Genomic DNA, 13,232 nt, shown 5'->3' on the forward strand with positions numbered 1-13,232 from the left:
CATTCCTTGTAATGTCATCACCTGCCTTTATTGTTTCGTTGGTCCTCTCCAGCACCAAACGAATGGGAGTTAAGGCTTCTTTCATCGATTTGCGGAGGTCTCCCCAACTTAACCTGCCCATGTTTGTCAAATTGTGCAGCCAAGGTTCTAGTAAGGTTCTTGGCTATCAGTGGAGTGGAGTTGCAAAAGCCGCCTCCTCCATTTTTTCAACCCATGAGTCCTGAGAGGCCGCCAACTCAGTCAACGAGCTTCCACTTTCAGGTTTCTCACCACTGGGTTTTCTAGAAATTTCACCTCTGTAGGTACCTTATCCCATTAAACATGTGGGGCAGGATTATCCATTTGAGAGATTAAGGCGCGATTTTCCAGAAAGATTTCCAGGGGGTGGAGCGAGTGGGAATTGCCGTGAGCTACCTGGTGCTCAGCCCAGCGAGGGCGGCAACGCTATTCCACATTAATTGGTCCATTTAACGAGTCCTCACGGGCTTCTTGCCACAAATGAAGGCTGGTCAGCTGATTTATCGGCACCGTGCTCACCAGTCCCCACTAACAACGTTGAGCAGCATATAAGCTGCACTTGCTTAGCCAACCCCAGGCAGCTCAAACAATGGCGCCCAGGAGACCGGCCCCAAGATTCGGGGACGATGTCCTGGAGAGGCTGCTAGACGCTGTGAAGGCCAGTAGGGATGTCCTGTTCCCCCAAAGGTCCAGGATGGTCAGTCATATGGCAGCCAGTGCTGCCTGGGACGAGATGGCGGCGGCTGTGAGTGATGTGAATGTGACCAGGAGAATTGGCCTCCAGTGCAGGAAAAGGGTCAATAACCAACACAACTGAGTAGACAGCAACCACCCTCCCACCCCCCGCCTCAGAGTCCTTTCTGCCCCCATGGGAGCATTCGCCCCTCCAACTCTCCATGCGACCTGCAAAACCCCCTCCCCCTTCAACCCCCCCAACCCTTCCTTCACACACCCCTCCCACCACTGTGAACCACATGCATGGCTAATGATGTTCCCTCTGTGTCTCCTCAGGAAAAGCTCTCCCACAATTGCCGGGAGAGGACCCAGACTGGTGGTAGTATGCTAGACATCAGAATCCTCGCCACCTTTGAGGAGTGTGCCCTGAAAGTGACTGGTGTGGCCAAGGACAGGGTGGTCACCAACGTGGAGTCTGGCAGGCGCCGCAGAGGTGAGGAACCATTGGACTTCACCCGGAGAACCTGTCAAACGTGAGTCATTATTGCCTTACTGACTAACCCATCCCTCCCACTGACCACATGTCCATTCTCCCACAGGTCCTCCAGCTGGCGGCGGCAGCCCATGCCAGTCAACCATAAGAAGACCGTAAGAAACTGCAGAGAGTCGTGAACACAGCCCGCAACCCACCTCCCACCCATTGACTCTGTCTACACCTCCCGCTGCCTTGGGAAAACGGGCAGCATAATCAAAGACCCCTCCCACCCGGCTTATTCACTCTTCCAACTTCTTTCATCAGGCAGGAGATACAAAAGTCTGAGAACACGCACTAACAGATTGAAAAACAGCTTCTTCCACACTGTTACCAGACTCCTAAATGATCCTCTTATAGACTGATCTGATCTCTTCACACATCTTCTCCACTAAGTAGTACTGCACTTCTTGATGCTTCACCTGTATTTATGTATGCCCTATGTTTTCTTTCATGCATGGAATTATCTGTGTGGATTGTTCATAGGACAATACTTTTCACTGTACCTCGGTACATGTGACAACAAACATATCCAAATTCCAAACCATGAGGCCACCTCAGGGGAGAGCTCCGAGGATGCCACCGTAATAGTTGCATCACAGCTGTCATCCCTGCCCTCCACCAGTGCAGATGCACGTACCTCAGTGGGAAATGTTAGTGGTCAGGCTGCTGGGGAACAATCTGGTGAGTACCACATTGCTGCTGATGTACATCAGGCGGAGGGAGGAACCCCCAGGCGAGACGGCAGTCGGAGGTTTGCTGGGTCCCAGCCTGATACTGAGCCTGTGGAAGAGGTCATCCTGGAGCTGATGGAGACATCAGGATGCGGTCGGGACATTCAGAGCGAGGTGTCAGCGTCACTCCAGCATTTCCATAGCCGATTGGAGGAGTCTCAGAGGCTACTTGAGGAAATGTCGTCAGCAATGCGTGGCACCGAAGTCAACACTGCTAGGGTGATGACTGCAGTGGAGAGCCTAGTGCGTGACTTCAGCTCCATTAGTGAAGGTGTCCAGGGCGTCGCGCAGTCGGTGAAGGCCATGGCGGAGGGTCTCGGTAGAATGCCCGCCTCGCTGGGGGATGTCACCCAGTACCAGACTGACCTTGATGAGGTTCTGTGGGACATGCCTCGCTCTCAGATGGGCATCGCTGAGGCATTGCAGAGCTTGTCCCGGTCGCAGGTGGGCATTGCTGAGGTGCTGCAGGGCATGGCCGGTCACTGAGGATCATTGCCGTGGGCATCGACACCATGGTGCGGACCATGGGGAAGCGCCAGGGCTGGCAGAGCCAGATGGTGCAGTGACAGCTGGGGCTCGAACCAGCTGCCCCTCCATCCCAAGGTGAATCCCAGGGCCCTATGGGCACCGGGCGGGAGGAAAGTGCGCTGAGTGCCAACCTGGACCCGTCCCATGTCTCACAGCCAGCAAACAGAACAGGGCGGCACGGCTGTGATTGTGTCGCCGACAAGTGAGCTGGGAACCTCTGGCCCCAGAGGCCCCAGAGCCCCTGAGAGGACACTCGCCAGGGGCATCGAAGGCCACAGTACATGGTAAGCAGCTGGCTGCCTCCACCTCTGATGTGCATCCTGGGGACACAGCTAGACATATCGTTAGAGTTAGGAAGGCAAAGCACATTGAGGATCACTGAGGGCACCCGGGTGGAAGGGAGGGGGTGGGAGGATAGGTAGGGGGGTGAGGGGCTGGGGATGGGGGAGGGGATAGCACCTTTGGGAGGGTGAGGAATTGTATAACACAATAAACACCCTTGTGCACAACCACTAATAATAATAATAATCGCTTATTGTCACAAGTAGGCTTCAATGAAGTTACTGTGAAAAGCTCCTAGTCGCCACATTCCGGCGCCTGTTCGGGGAGGCCGTTATACAAATTGCACCTGTGCTGCTGGCCTTGTTCAGCATTACAAGCCAGCTGTTTAGCCCACTGTGCTAAACCAACCCATATGATGCCTGTTACCTTTTTCTGCAATGCGTGCCGACCTCTGTACCCTTTGCCAATCTCTGCAGGCATCCCCCCACCACCTGCCCGTGGTACTCACCCACTCACTGGAGCTGTGTCCCATCCCTTGGGTGTTCGAATGTTGTCTGCTGCGTGTGTGGTATTGCCTCCCGCAGTGTTCAAGCACAGTGTAAATGCATCAGGGTGTGACTGGGATGCTAGTCAATGGCTCCCACCCATGAGAATCCATTTGAGTTGTGTGAAGTGCTCACTTGGCCACGATTGCCAATTCCCTGTTAGTGATAGCCTTCAACTGCACAGTCAGAGGTCTTGGCAGTCGATGGGGGTTATGGGTAGTCAGTGGGGCAGTCAGGCAGGGACAAGGGTTGCCCCAGGAACAGGTACACACCATCCAGGTGTTGGCATGGTGGTGCCGCGCGCGATTGCCCTTCCGGTTGCCCTCCTCCCCCCCCCCCACCCCGGATAAGGAGGCGCACAACAGCAGGGAGAGAGAGAAGACTGGAGGTGGGGGCTTGCCGGACGTGCGGCCCCTCACCGCAGCTGAGTGGCGGGCACTGGACCTGGTTGGTGTGGTGATATCATGGTTGTGTTTTAATTCACCGACTGATCACTAGGAGTCTTGTTAGTATATAAGTGAATGCTAGTCAGGTGACCTCAGACTGACGAGGAAGCTGGAAGAGAGAAGTTGCATGTGCATGTTCATAGTGTTATTCAGTGTTATATACAGAGGAGGAGGTGCTGGAAGTCTTAAAGCGCATCAAGGTAGATAAATCCCCGGGACCTGATGAAATGTATCCCAGGATGTTGTGGGAGGCGAGGGAGGAAATTGCGGGTCCCCTAACAGAGATATTTGAATCATCGGCAGCCACAGGTGAGGTGCCTGAAGATTGGAGAGTGGCGAATGTTGTGCCCTTGTTTAAGAAGGGCAGCAAGGAAAAGCCTGGGAACTACAGACCGGTGAGCCCAACGTCTGTAGTAGGTAAGTTGCTAGAAGGTATTCTGAGAGACAGGATCTACAAGCATTTAGAGAGGCAAGGACTGATTCGGGGCAGTCAGCATGGCTTTGTGCATGGAAAATCATGTCTCACAAATTTGATAGAGTTTTTTGAGGGGGTGACCAAGAAGGTAGATGAGGGCAGTGCAGTAGACGTTGTTTACATGGACTTTAGCAAAGCCTTTGACAAGGTACCGCATGGTAGGTTGTTGCAGAAGGTTAAAGCTCACGGGATCCAGGGTGAGGTTGCCAATTGGATTCAAAATTGGCTGGACGACAGTTTTTCAAATTGGAGGCCTGTGACCAGTGGTGTGCCTCAGGGATCGGTGCTGGGTCCACTGTTATTTGTGATTTATATTAATGATTTGGATGAGAATTTAAGAGGCATGGTTAAGTTTGCAGATGACACCAAGATTGGTGGCACAGTGGATAGTGAAGAAGGTTATCTAGGATTGCAACGGGATCTTGATCAATTAGGCCAGTGGGCCGACGAATGGCAGATGGAGTTTAATTTAGATAAATGTGAGGTGATGCATTTTGGCAGATCGAATCAGGCCAGGACCTACTCAGTTAATGGTATGGCGTTGGGGAGAGTTATAGAACAAAGAGATCTAGGAGTACAGGTTCATAGCTCCTTGAAGGTGGAGTCGCAGGTGGACAGGGTGGTGAAGAAGGCATTCGGCATGCTTGGTTTCATTGGTCAGAACATTGAATACAGGAGTTGGGACGTCTTGTTGAAGTTGTACAAGACATTGGTACGGCCACACTTGGAATACTGTGTGCAGTTCTGGTCACCCTATTATAGAAAGGATATTATTAAACTAGAAAGAGTGCAGAAAAGATTTACTAGGATGTTGCCAGGACTTGATGGTTTGAGTTATAAGGAGAGGCTGGATAGACTGGGACTTTTTTCCCTGGAGCGTAGGAGGCTTAGGGGTGATCTTATAGAGGTCTATAAAATAATGAGGGGCATAGATAAGGTAGATAGTCAACATCTTTTCCCAAAGGTAGGGGAGTCTATAACTAGAGGGCATAGGTTTAAGGTGAGAGGGGAGAGATTCAGAAGGGCCCAGAGGGGCAATTTCTTCACTCAGAGGGTAGCGAGTGTCTGGAATGGGCTGCCAGAGGTAGTAGTAGAGGCGGGTACAATTGTGTCTTTTAAAAAGCATTTAGATAGTTACATGGGTAAGATGGGTATAGGCCAAGTGCGGGCAACTGGGACTAGCTTAATGGTAAAAACTGGGCGGCATGGACTGGTTGGGCCGAAGGGCCTGTTTCCATACTGTAAGCTTCTATGATTCTATGATTCTATGATTCATCTGTTGTTTTGTATATATTTGACCCACAGTTAATGTTAATAAATTGTTTATAGCTTTCGCTACAAGTGTTCTTGTAATATAAATCAGGCCGTACAACAACAAAATTACATGGTACGAGGGTTGGATGGTATTAAACAATGAGAAAAAACTATCAGCCCACCACGAGGTCCACAGAGGTTTGAAGATTTTGCATGGTATTGTGGGCAGCAACTGGCGTGTGTTTAAACAACAATTTAATCTGTTTCTTACGGCAATAAATTTATGAGATCAATCAGATTTGCATCAAAGAGCTATGCTCCTAACAGCGGACGGGGCCAAAGCAATGCTGTGGTTAATACGTTTAAATTTTCAAATGATGAAGATAGTAAAAATTTTAACGAAGTAATTCGAAGATTTGATTTACATTGCACTCCCAGAAAGAATAACATTTATGAATGCTATGTGTTTAGATCACTTTTACAGAAGACAGAAGAGTCCATAGATCATTTCATCACTGATTTAAAGTTAATAGCTACAACCTGTAATTTTTCTGCGGTGGAATCTTCCATGATTCAGGACAGATTGTGTTTGATGCGAATGAAAATAAGCTGAGGGAATGGTTGCTGAGGGAATCAGAGCTCTTTTTGGAACAAACAGTTAAGATTTGTTAGGCTCACAAGCTAGCAGCACAACATTCTAAAATGTTTCTCAGTAATGGCGGCGTCTTCTTAGAGCAAAACACTCCGGTTGCTGCCCTTTTTCCAAAAAGATGAGAAACGTGAAGAAAAAGGCGGAAAAGTTCCTGCAGCTCCTCACACACCAACAAACAGGTTAAAGATCAGGACAAAGTACTTCTGTGGAAAAGATGTGGTCAAGGGCGGCACGTGGCACTGTGGTTAGCATTGCTGCCTACAGCGCTGAGGACCCAGGTTCGAATCCCGGCCCTGGGTCACTGTCCGTGTGGAGTTTGCACATTCTCCCCGTGTCTGCGTGAGTTTCACCCCCACAACCCAAAGATGTGCAGGGTAGGTGGATTGGCCGCGCTAAATTGTCCCTTAATTGGAAAAAATAATAATTGGATACTCTGAATTTAAAAAAAAGATGTGGTCAAAGGCACACATTAAGGGAGTCACTTTGCTCAAAGTTGTCACTCTAAGCTCAACCCCAGATCAGGCAGCACAGTGGGAGAGACAGTCTCCAGTGATGAAACATCATTGTTTGTTGGAGTAATAACAGAGAAGAATCATTTTTTGGAGACATCAGAAAATTCTTCAGTTCTTAAAAAATGCAAACTGATACTCCACTTAAAATAAACGCGGTTGATGAGGACAAATGGCTGCTATCACTTGAAGTGAACGGTACAGTGGTCCAATTGAAGTTAGACACTGTGCCAAAGCCAATTTAATCAGCATGACTGATTTGAAAATCTAAAAATTCAGGCAATTAGAAGAAATTTTAAAAATCTCTGAGAGATTACAATGGTTCAAGCATTAAATTTTATAGTGCTTGTGACCTGTGTGCTGGTGAAGAACACAGTTTATTCCATCCCATTCTGTATTGCATCCAAGGGCTTGGATTTATTAATAGATTATAAGTTCTGTGAAGAATTAGGTCTTGTGCAGTTGGTACATTGCATCCACATAGGATTGGATCAACACTCCGACGATTCTGAAAACATTATCAGCAAATTCAGCGATGTGTTCATCGGTTTTGGTACACTACCATTCACCTACAAGATACAACTCAAAGAGGATGCAAAACCTGTGATACAGGCACCAAGAAGAGTACCTACACCTCTTTGGGATCGCCTCAAAAACGAGCTAGACAGAATGACAAAATTAAAAGTAATCAGAAAGATAGAAGAATCTAACGTTTGGGTAAACTCCATGGTTTGTATAAAGAAAAAGAATGGCGATATTCGCATATGCATGGATCCTAAAGTTCTTAACGAGAATATCAAAAGAGAACATTATCAAATACCAAAGCATGAGGAAATCACATCTGAGATGGTTGGAGCACAATTCTTAATGAAACCTGCGCATCTCAAGATTTCTGGCAACTAAAGCTAGAGGAACAAAGTACAAAATACTGCACTTTTAATACCACATTTGGATGGTAATACTTTCTGAGAATGCCGTTTGACACAATTTTGGCATCAGAAATGTTTCACCATGCCATGGAGCACATAATCGAAGGCATCAAAGGTGTATGTGTGTACGTGGCTATGATATCATCATTGGGGCCTCAACCATAGAAGAGCAAAATACGAGCTTGCTTAAAGTTCTAACAAGCATCAGGGAAAATGGGCTGAAGCTCAACAAGCAAAAGTGCCAATTTGGAGTAACTGAGGTGACAAGCTCTCATCGCATGGCAATGTGATTGTGACACATGCCAGACGCATAATTTCAAGAAAACAAGAGAACCTATGCAAATATCTGATTTACCTACAGCACCATGGCAGAAAGTAGCTATGGATCTCTTTCACCTACGAGGGAAAGATTATTTAATGATCATAGGCTATTTTGCAAATTATCCCAAAATGGCTTTACTGACAAGCATAACGGCAATTAGTGTAATACTGCAAACCAAGCAGGTTTTAGTTTCAGAGGTAAAGAGTAACAATACTTCGCAGTCACAGATGATTTCAATCACGTTGAGTCCGATGTACCCTCAAGCCAATTGAAAAGCTGAAAAAGGTGTACAGATTGTGAAGCAATTGTTGAAGAAAGCAATGGACAGCCAATGGACAGCCAATCTGATCCATATCCCACACTATTGAGTTACAGAGCTTTACCATTGTCACATGGTAGATTGCCAGCAGAGTTACTCATGAATAGAAGGTTGCAAACCACACTTCCATACTTGGCAAAGAAGGAGAAGAATGCAGTGGTACTGCAGGAAATGCAAAACATTAAAGCAAAACAAAAGCAGTTCTATGATAGAGCTTCAAGAACTTTACCACCTCTAAGTAGTGATGACATTGTGAGGATAGAAGATTCGGGCAATTGGTCGAGAAACGCCATTGTACTGGAAGAAGTAGCGCCTCGTTCCTGCAATGTACAGACAGAGAATCGGTTGGTTTTAAGAAGAAATCGTCGCATTCTCTTGAAAACCAGAGAAGACTTTCGCAACAACGTGATGGGTGACGAATCCACGTTAGAATCAATGTCAGCTGCAGTATCAGATAGTTCAGGAGTTCCTGAGCATGAGAATGTCATGGACAACACTGAATCTGCAAGTTCTGAGCAGCAAGGGAAGAGTCAGAAGAAAACCTGATCGATCAATTTATAGATTTGGACTATTTGTACATACTATGCTTGCTGTTCTTGTAAAAATTAAAAATAAATTAATACTATTAGACTGGGGTGGATATCAGCAGCCAGCCCAGTCTAGCCCATCCATCCCATCCTTCTGACAGAGCACAAAGGCAGGTTGAAATGTTTGTGAACAGGGGCGACATTCTCCGACCCCCCGCCGGGTCGAGGAATCGCCGGGGGCTGGCGAGACTCCCTCCACTGCGCATGCGTGGGAAACTGTCAGCGGCCGCTGACACTCCCGCGCATGCGCCGCCCGGAGATGTCATTTCCGCGCCAGCTGGCGGGGCACCAAAGGCCGTATCCGCCAGCTGGCGGGGCGGAAATTCCTCCGGCGTCGGCCTAGCCCCTCAATGTTGGGGCTCGGCCCCCAAAGTTGTGGAGCATTCCGCACCTTTGGGGCGGCGCGATGCCTGTCTGATTGGCGCCGTTTTGGGCGGCAGTCGGCGGACATCGCGCCGTTTCCGGAGAATTTCGCCCCTGGTGTTTATTGTGAATAGGTGAACATGTCTCTACAGGTTTGTGCCCTAGCCCCGAATGCTATCCTGTGTGTCAACTTAACTGATGTCTAGGGCAGCACGGTAGTGCAGTGGTTGGCACTGCTGCCTCACAGCGCCAAGGTCCCAGGTTCGATCCCGGCTCTGGGTCACTGACTGTGTGGAGTTTGCACATTCTCCCAGTGTTTGCGTGGGTTTCGCCCCCACAACCCAAAGATGTGCAGGTTAGGTGGATTGGCCACGCTAAATTGTCCCTTAATTGGAAAAAAAGAATTTTTTTTTAAAACTTAAGTGGTGTCTAACTTTCTAGCCTAACGGGCCCTAACGCTTCATCTAGGTGGTTCCCCAGGCAGTACATCAGGGTGGAGGTAGCCTGCTGTGATTCCCACCATGTAACCTGTGTCCCCTTTGGCATTCATCCCCATCCTCCAGCATATCGTCCTTCTGCTGCAAAATGTTGTGGAGGATGCAACTGGCCACCACGATGTGAGAGTTCCATTTAGCACTATATTGGAGTTCCCCTCCAGATCAGTCCAGGCACCTGAACCAAATCCTGTTTAAAATCTGCAGGGATTCAATGCAGCGATCACGACCTGGTCATGGCATGGGCATTGTGGCAGGTCTTGGCGTCGGTCTGTTGCCTCCGGATAGGTGGCATCATCCATGGCCGCAGCAGATACCCCTGTCACCCAGGCGCCAACTCCTCACCCAGGGGGTGCACCTCGAAAGAGTCGTCACACCAGCTGCACGTTCATGGAGTGATACTCCTTTCGGTTTGTGAAGTCCACCCCCTCATTCAGCCGAGCTTCTGGCGGGACATGTGTCCAGTCAATCATCCCCTGAACCTGGGGCATCCAGGCAATGGCGGCAAATCTCGCTGTTCGGGCTTACTGGTGGGCTTGGTCCACATTGAAGCTGATTTATTGTGCCGACCAAGCATATGACGGCATGGATGAATCTGTGCACCGAGGTCTGCGAGATCCCGGACCGGGTTCCACTCGGCGCTTTGAAGGACCCCGTGACGAAAAGGTTCAGGGTGGCCGTCAACCAAAGTGCACTTGACTTCTTCCAAATGAACCCTGGGAACATATCCAGCAGGGTACTTTACCTCTCCAAAGAATCTGTTAACTTTAGACCTTCTCTGATAGGTCCAAAGGGCACAAGTCGTGCTTTTGGACATCCCATTGATGAAAATTGCATCTGACTGAAGGCAGCTTCACTTTAACATGTGTAGTTGCCTACATGAACGACAATGTGAAAAATGCAACTCATCTCAGTCCCCCGCCTTACAAAAATGGTGGGGGTTGCGTTCAGGGTGGGACCTCTGGCTTCAGACCTCTGGTACCATTTTGGATAAGCAGGAGACTTTCTCCTTCATTTGTGAAAATTCAGGCGTCAATCTTGTTTAAAATCTGTAGGGATTCAATGCAGAGAATATATTTGGTACCTCAATAAGTGAGAGCATCTTTGGTGCCTTGTTATCATGAGCTTGCTTAATTAAGAATTTTGGTAAAGCTAAAGAAGAGAGAAAATCATCATTGCCTATTTTGCATGCATCTTGGCACCAAAGATTTTTTCATTGTCTGTACTTCAGCATTTTGGATTGCTAACATATTCTGCCACAAGGTGGCAGGCAGAATCCATGGCTTTTAATATTATCTTAGTTTTGTCTCTGAGAAGAAGTACTTTTCCACAGATAGGGACAACAGAAATGAGAGTCATCTTTGGGAGTTACTCCGAGCTGAACAGCTGATTTGAAAACTAGGATTGGCAGAATACTGAGGCATATATAACTTTCCTGATTTGTTGGCCAAGCAAATGGCCTGGTGCAAAGTAATGATGGGAAAAAGGGGAAAGAAAATAGAAATTAATTCCACTGACATCTCTCTTACATCTTCCTCTATTTATCAATATTGCTGTTTATTCCTTCTCTAAACCTGTTGCTTCAAAACTCCAAATACCTAGTCCTATTTAATGGTCTTCCTCCCTGTATCCTTACTTGAATCAAAATTCTTCACAATGTCTCTAAATGGTACACAATCCTACCTAGGATGGGCAGAACTCTTTCGCTCCCTCAATCTTCCCATCCTCATCCAATCTACAAGTAGTGAAAATCTAAGCTTGATTTCCATAATTTTCAATCAATTCTCTGCACTCCTTGGGAGTGTCTTCAAATTTTTACCTTGGCCTTTTGCCTTGGTCCCACTATTCATTAGGAAGAGAATGCAGATTGGTAATGAAATATAGTCTTCACAAAATCTTTGTAAGGATGATTGTTAGTGCGGTTGTATTGCAATCTTTTCATCTTTAACTTTCATTTCTTTAAATACAGAACAACGGAATTGCAGTGATTCATAAGGTGAAGAAGCTAAGACCATACAATGGGCATTGTGTGCAGCTCTGGGGAATGTGTCTGCCACCATCTCCTCCATGTTGCAACCCATGTGCCTTCTGCCACTGCCGTTTTTTCAATACTGTCTGCTATTGCCGGAAGCTGAATGCCAAGTGTCTGGATAGAACATAAGCAATTTGTCTCATGATTTTAAAAAAAAGCACAGCCAGTCTGCATATAAAATGAACAGTAAATAATGTGCATGCCTTCTTTTTGGTTATTGTTAATTTGGATTATGGTAAAGGTAGAGGTAGATCCCCAATTGGCTAAGAATTATAGGCAAATCAATAATAATCACTCAGAGCCTTTGTTCTGTGCCACTGTGAAATAAAGGGTCTTTGGCTGCATCTAAAAAATGATTGGCAAATGTTTTTGAGCAGTGATGGAAGGAGGGAAAACAGTTAGAAGAGGTGTTTATCAATGGCATATGCAACAGTGTGATTTAGGTAATCACGCAATATCTTTGTAAACAGATAAAAGTCAATTTGCCAAATACTTTATCATAACGTTTGCCTTTAGGAAAATCATCAAAGAAAGGTGGGGGGGAGCTCCAGCTCATTGAGGTCCATCTTACCACTTAAGAGAAAATAGTGTTTAGGGACAAAATGGATCGAGAGCACAGTTTCACTCTATAGAATTCATAAAATATTGACTAGCCAGAGCACCAAGAGGAAAATTGGGAAAATTCTGTTACATGCCTATAGTTTTCCATGTTCATGTTTCATTTATCAGATTTAGCTCAGAAAATGGCTTATAAGTCCCAATAAGTGAATCTCTATTTGATTCAACACCCCCATATCTGGCACATAATAATAATAATAATCACCTATTGTCACAAGTAGGCTTCAATGAAGTTACTGTGAAAAGCCCCTAGTTGCCACATTCCGGTGCCTATTCGGGGAGACCGGTACAGGAGTTGAACCCGCGCTGCTGCCTTGTTTTGCATTACAAGCCAGCTGTTTAGACCACTGTGCTAAACCAGCCCCTTCTCATCGAACTGCTAAATCTTTTCTCTCTAGTAATGTATCTGATTGCCTTATGAATCAATTGATGATGCCACTTCAATAGCTACTTCCACAAGTTTATTGTCCTTGATTGAAAAAGTTCCATCTGACTTCCCATCTTATTTTTAATTTCCAAATTTTTAACTGGAGTTGGTTGTCATTTGAATCCTTTTTTCAGAACAACCATGTGCTCTTCTTGTGTAAGAAGATATGTTGCAAGACAGTTCATACCCCTGATTTGTGCAGCCTTGGAAGAATAGTTGGCTGCATTACAGTTCACCATAGACCACCAGCCTCTTGAGCCAGCTCCACCATTCAATATGATCCTGGCTGAGTTGATTGTGGCTTTAAATCCACTTGCTTGTCTGCCCCCATAGACATTTGCTAAATATAGGCAGAGAGGAAATCATTCTTCTCTGGGAAGCAACCATGATCCTCCAATGTCAACATTCTACCTTTCAGCTTAAAACTAAGTTTTCTTAAGTATATGTGTATCAAGTGAACATACCTGGCCTTCACAATTGGGTCTCCTCCT

The 13,232-nt window shown here is 46.7% G+C and overlaps 1 protein-coding gene across 2 annotated transcripts in view; it reads left to right on the forward strand.

Moving 5' to 3' along the window:
• The window catches only part of asip1 (agouti signaling protein 1), a 93,536-nt gene extending 81,487 nt beyond the window's left edge, over positions 1-12,049 (forward strand). For both annotated transcript variants that reach the window (XM_072515292.1, XM_072515293.1), the window contains exon 4: positions 11,634-12,049. In XM_072515292.1, coding sequence (XP_072371393.1) covers positions 11,634-11,825 — 192 coding nt within the window. In that variant the 3' untranslated portion in view covers positions 11,826-12,049. The remainder of the gene's footprint in view (positions 1-11,633) is intronic.
• The last annotated feature ends 1,183 nt before the right edge of the window (positions 12,050-13,232 follow it).

Source organism: Scyliorhinus torazame, chromosome 8, assembly GCF_047496885.1.
Source record: "Scyliorhinus torazame isolate Kashiwa2021f chromosome 8, sScyTor2.1, whole genome shotgun sequence".
In the NCBI taxonomy this organism is placed as follows: domain Eukaryota; kingdom Metazoa; phylum Chordata; class Chondrichthyes; order Carcharhiniformes; family Scyliorhinidae; genus Scyliorhinus; species Scyliorhinus torazame.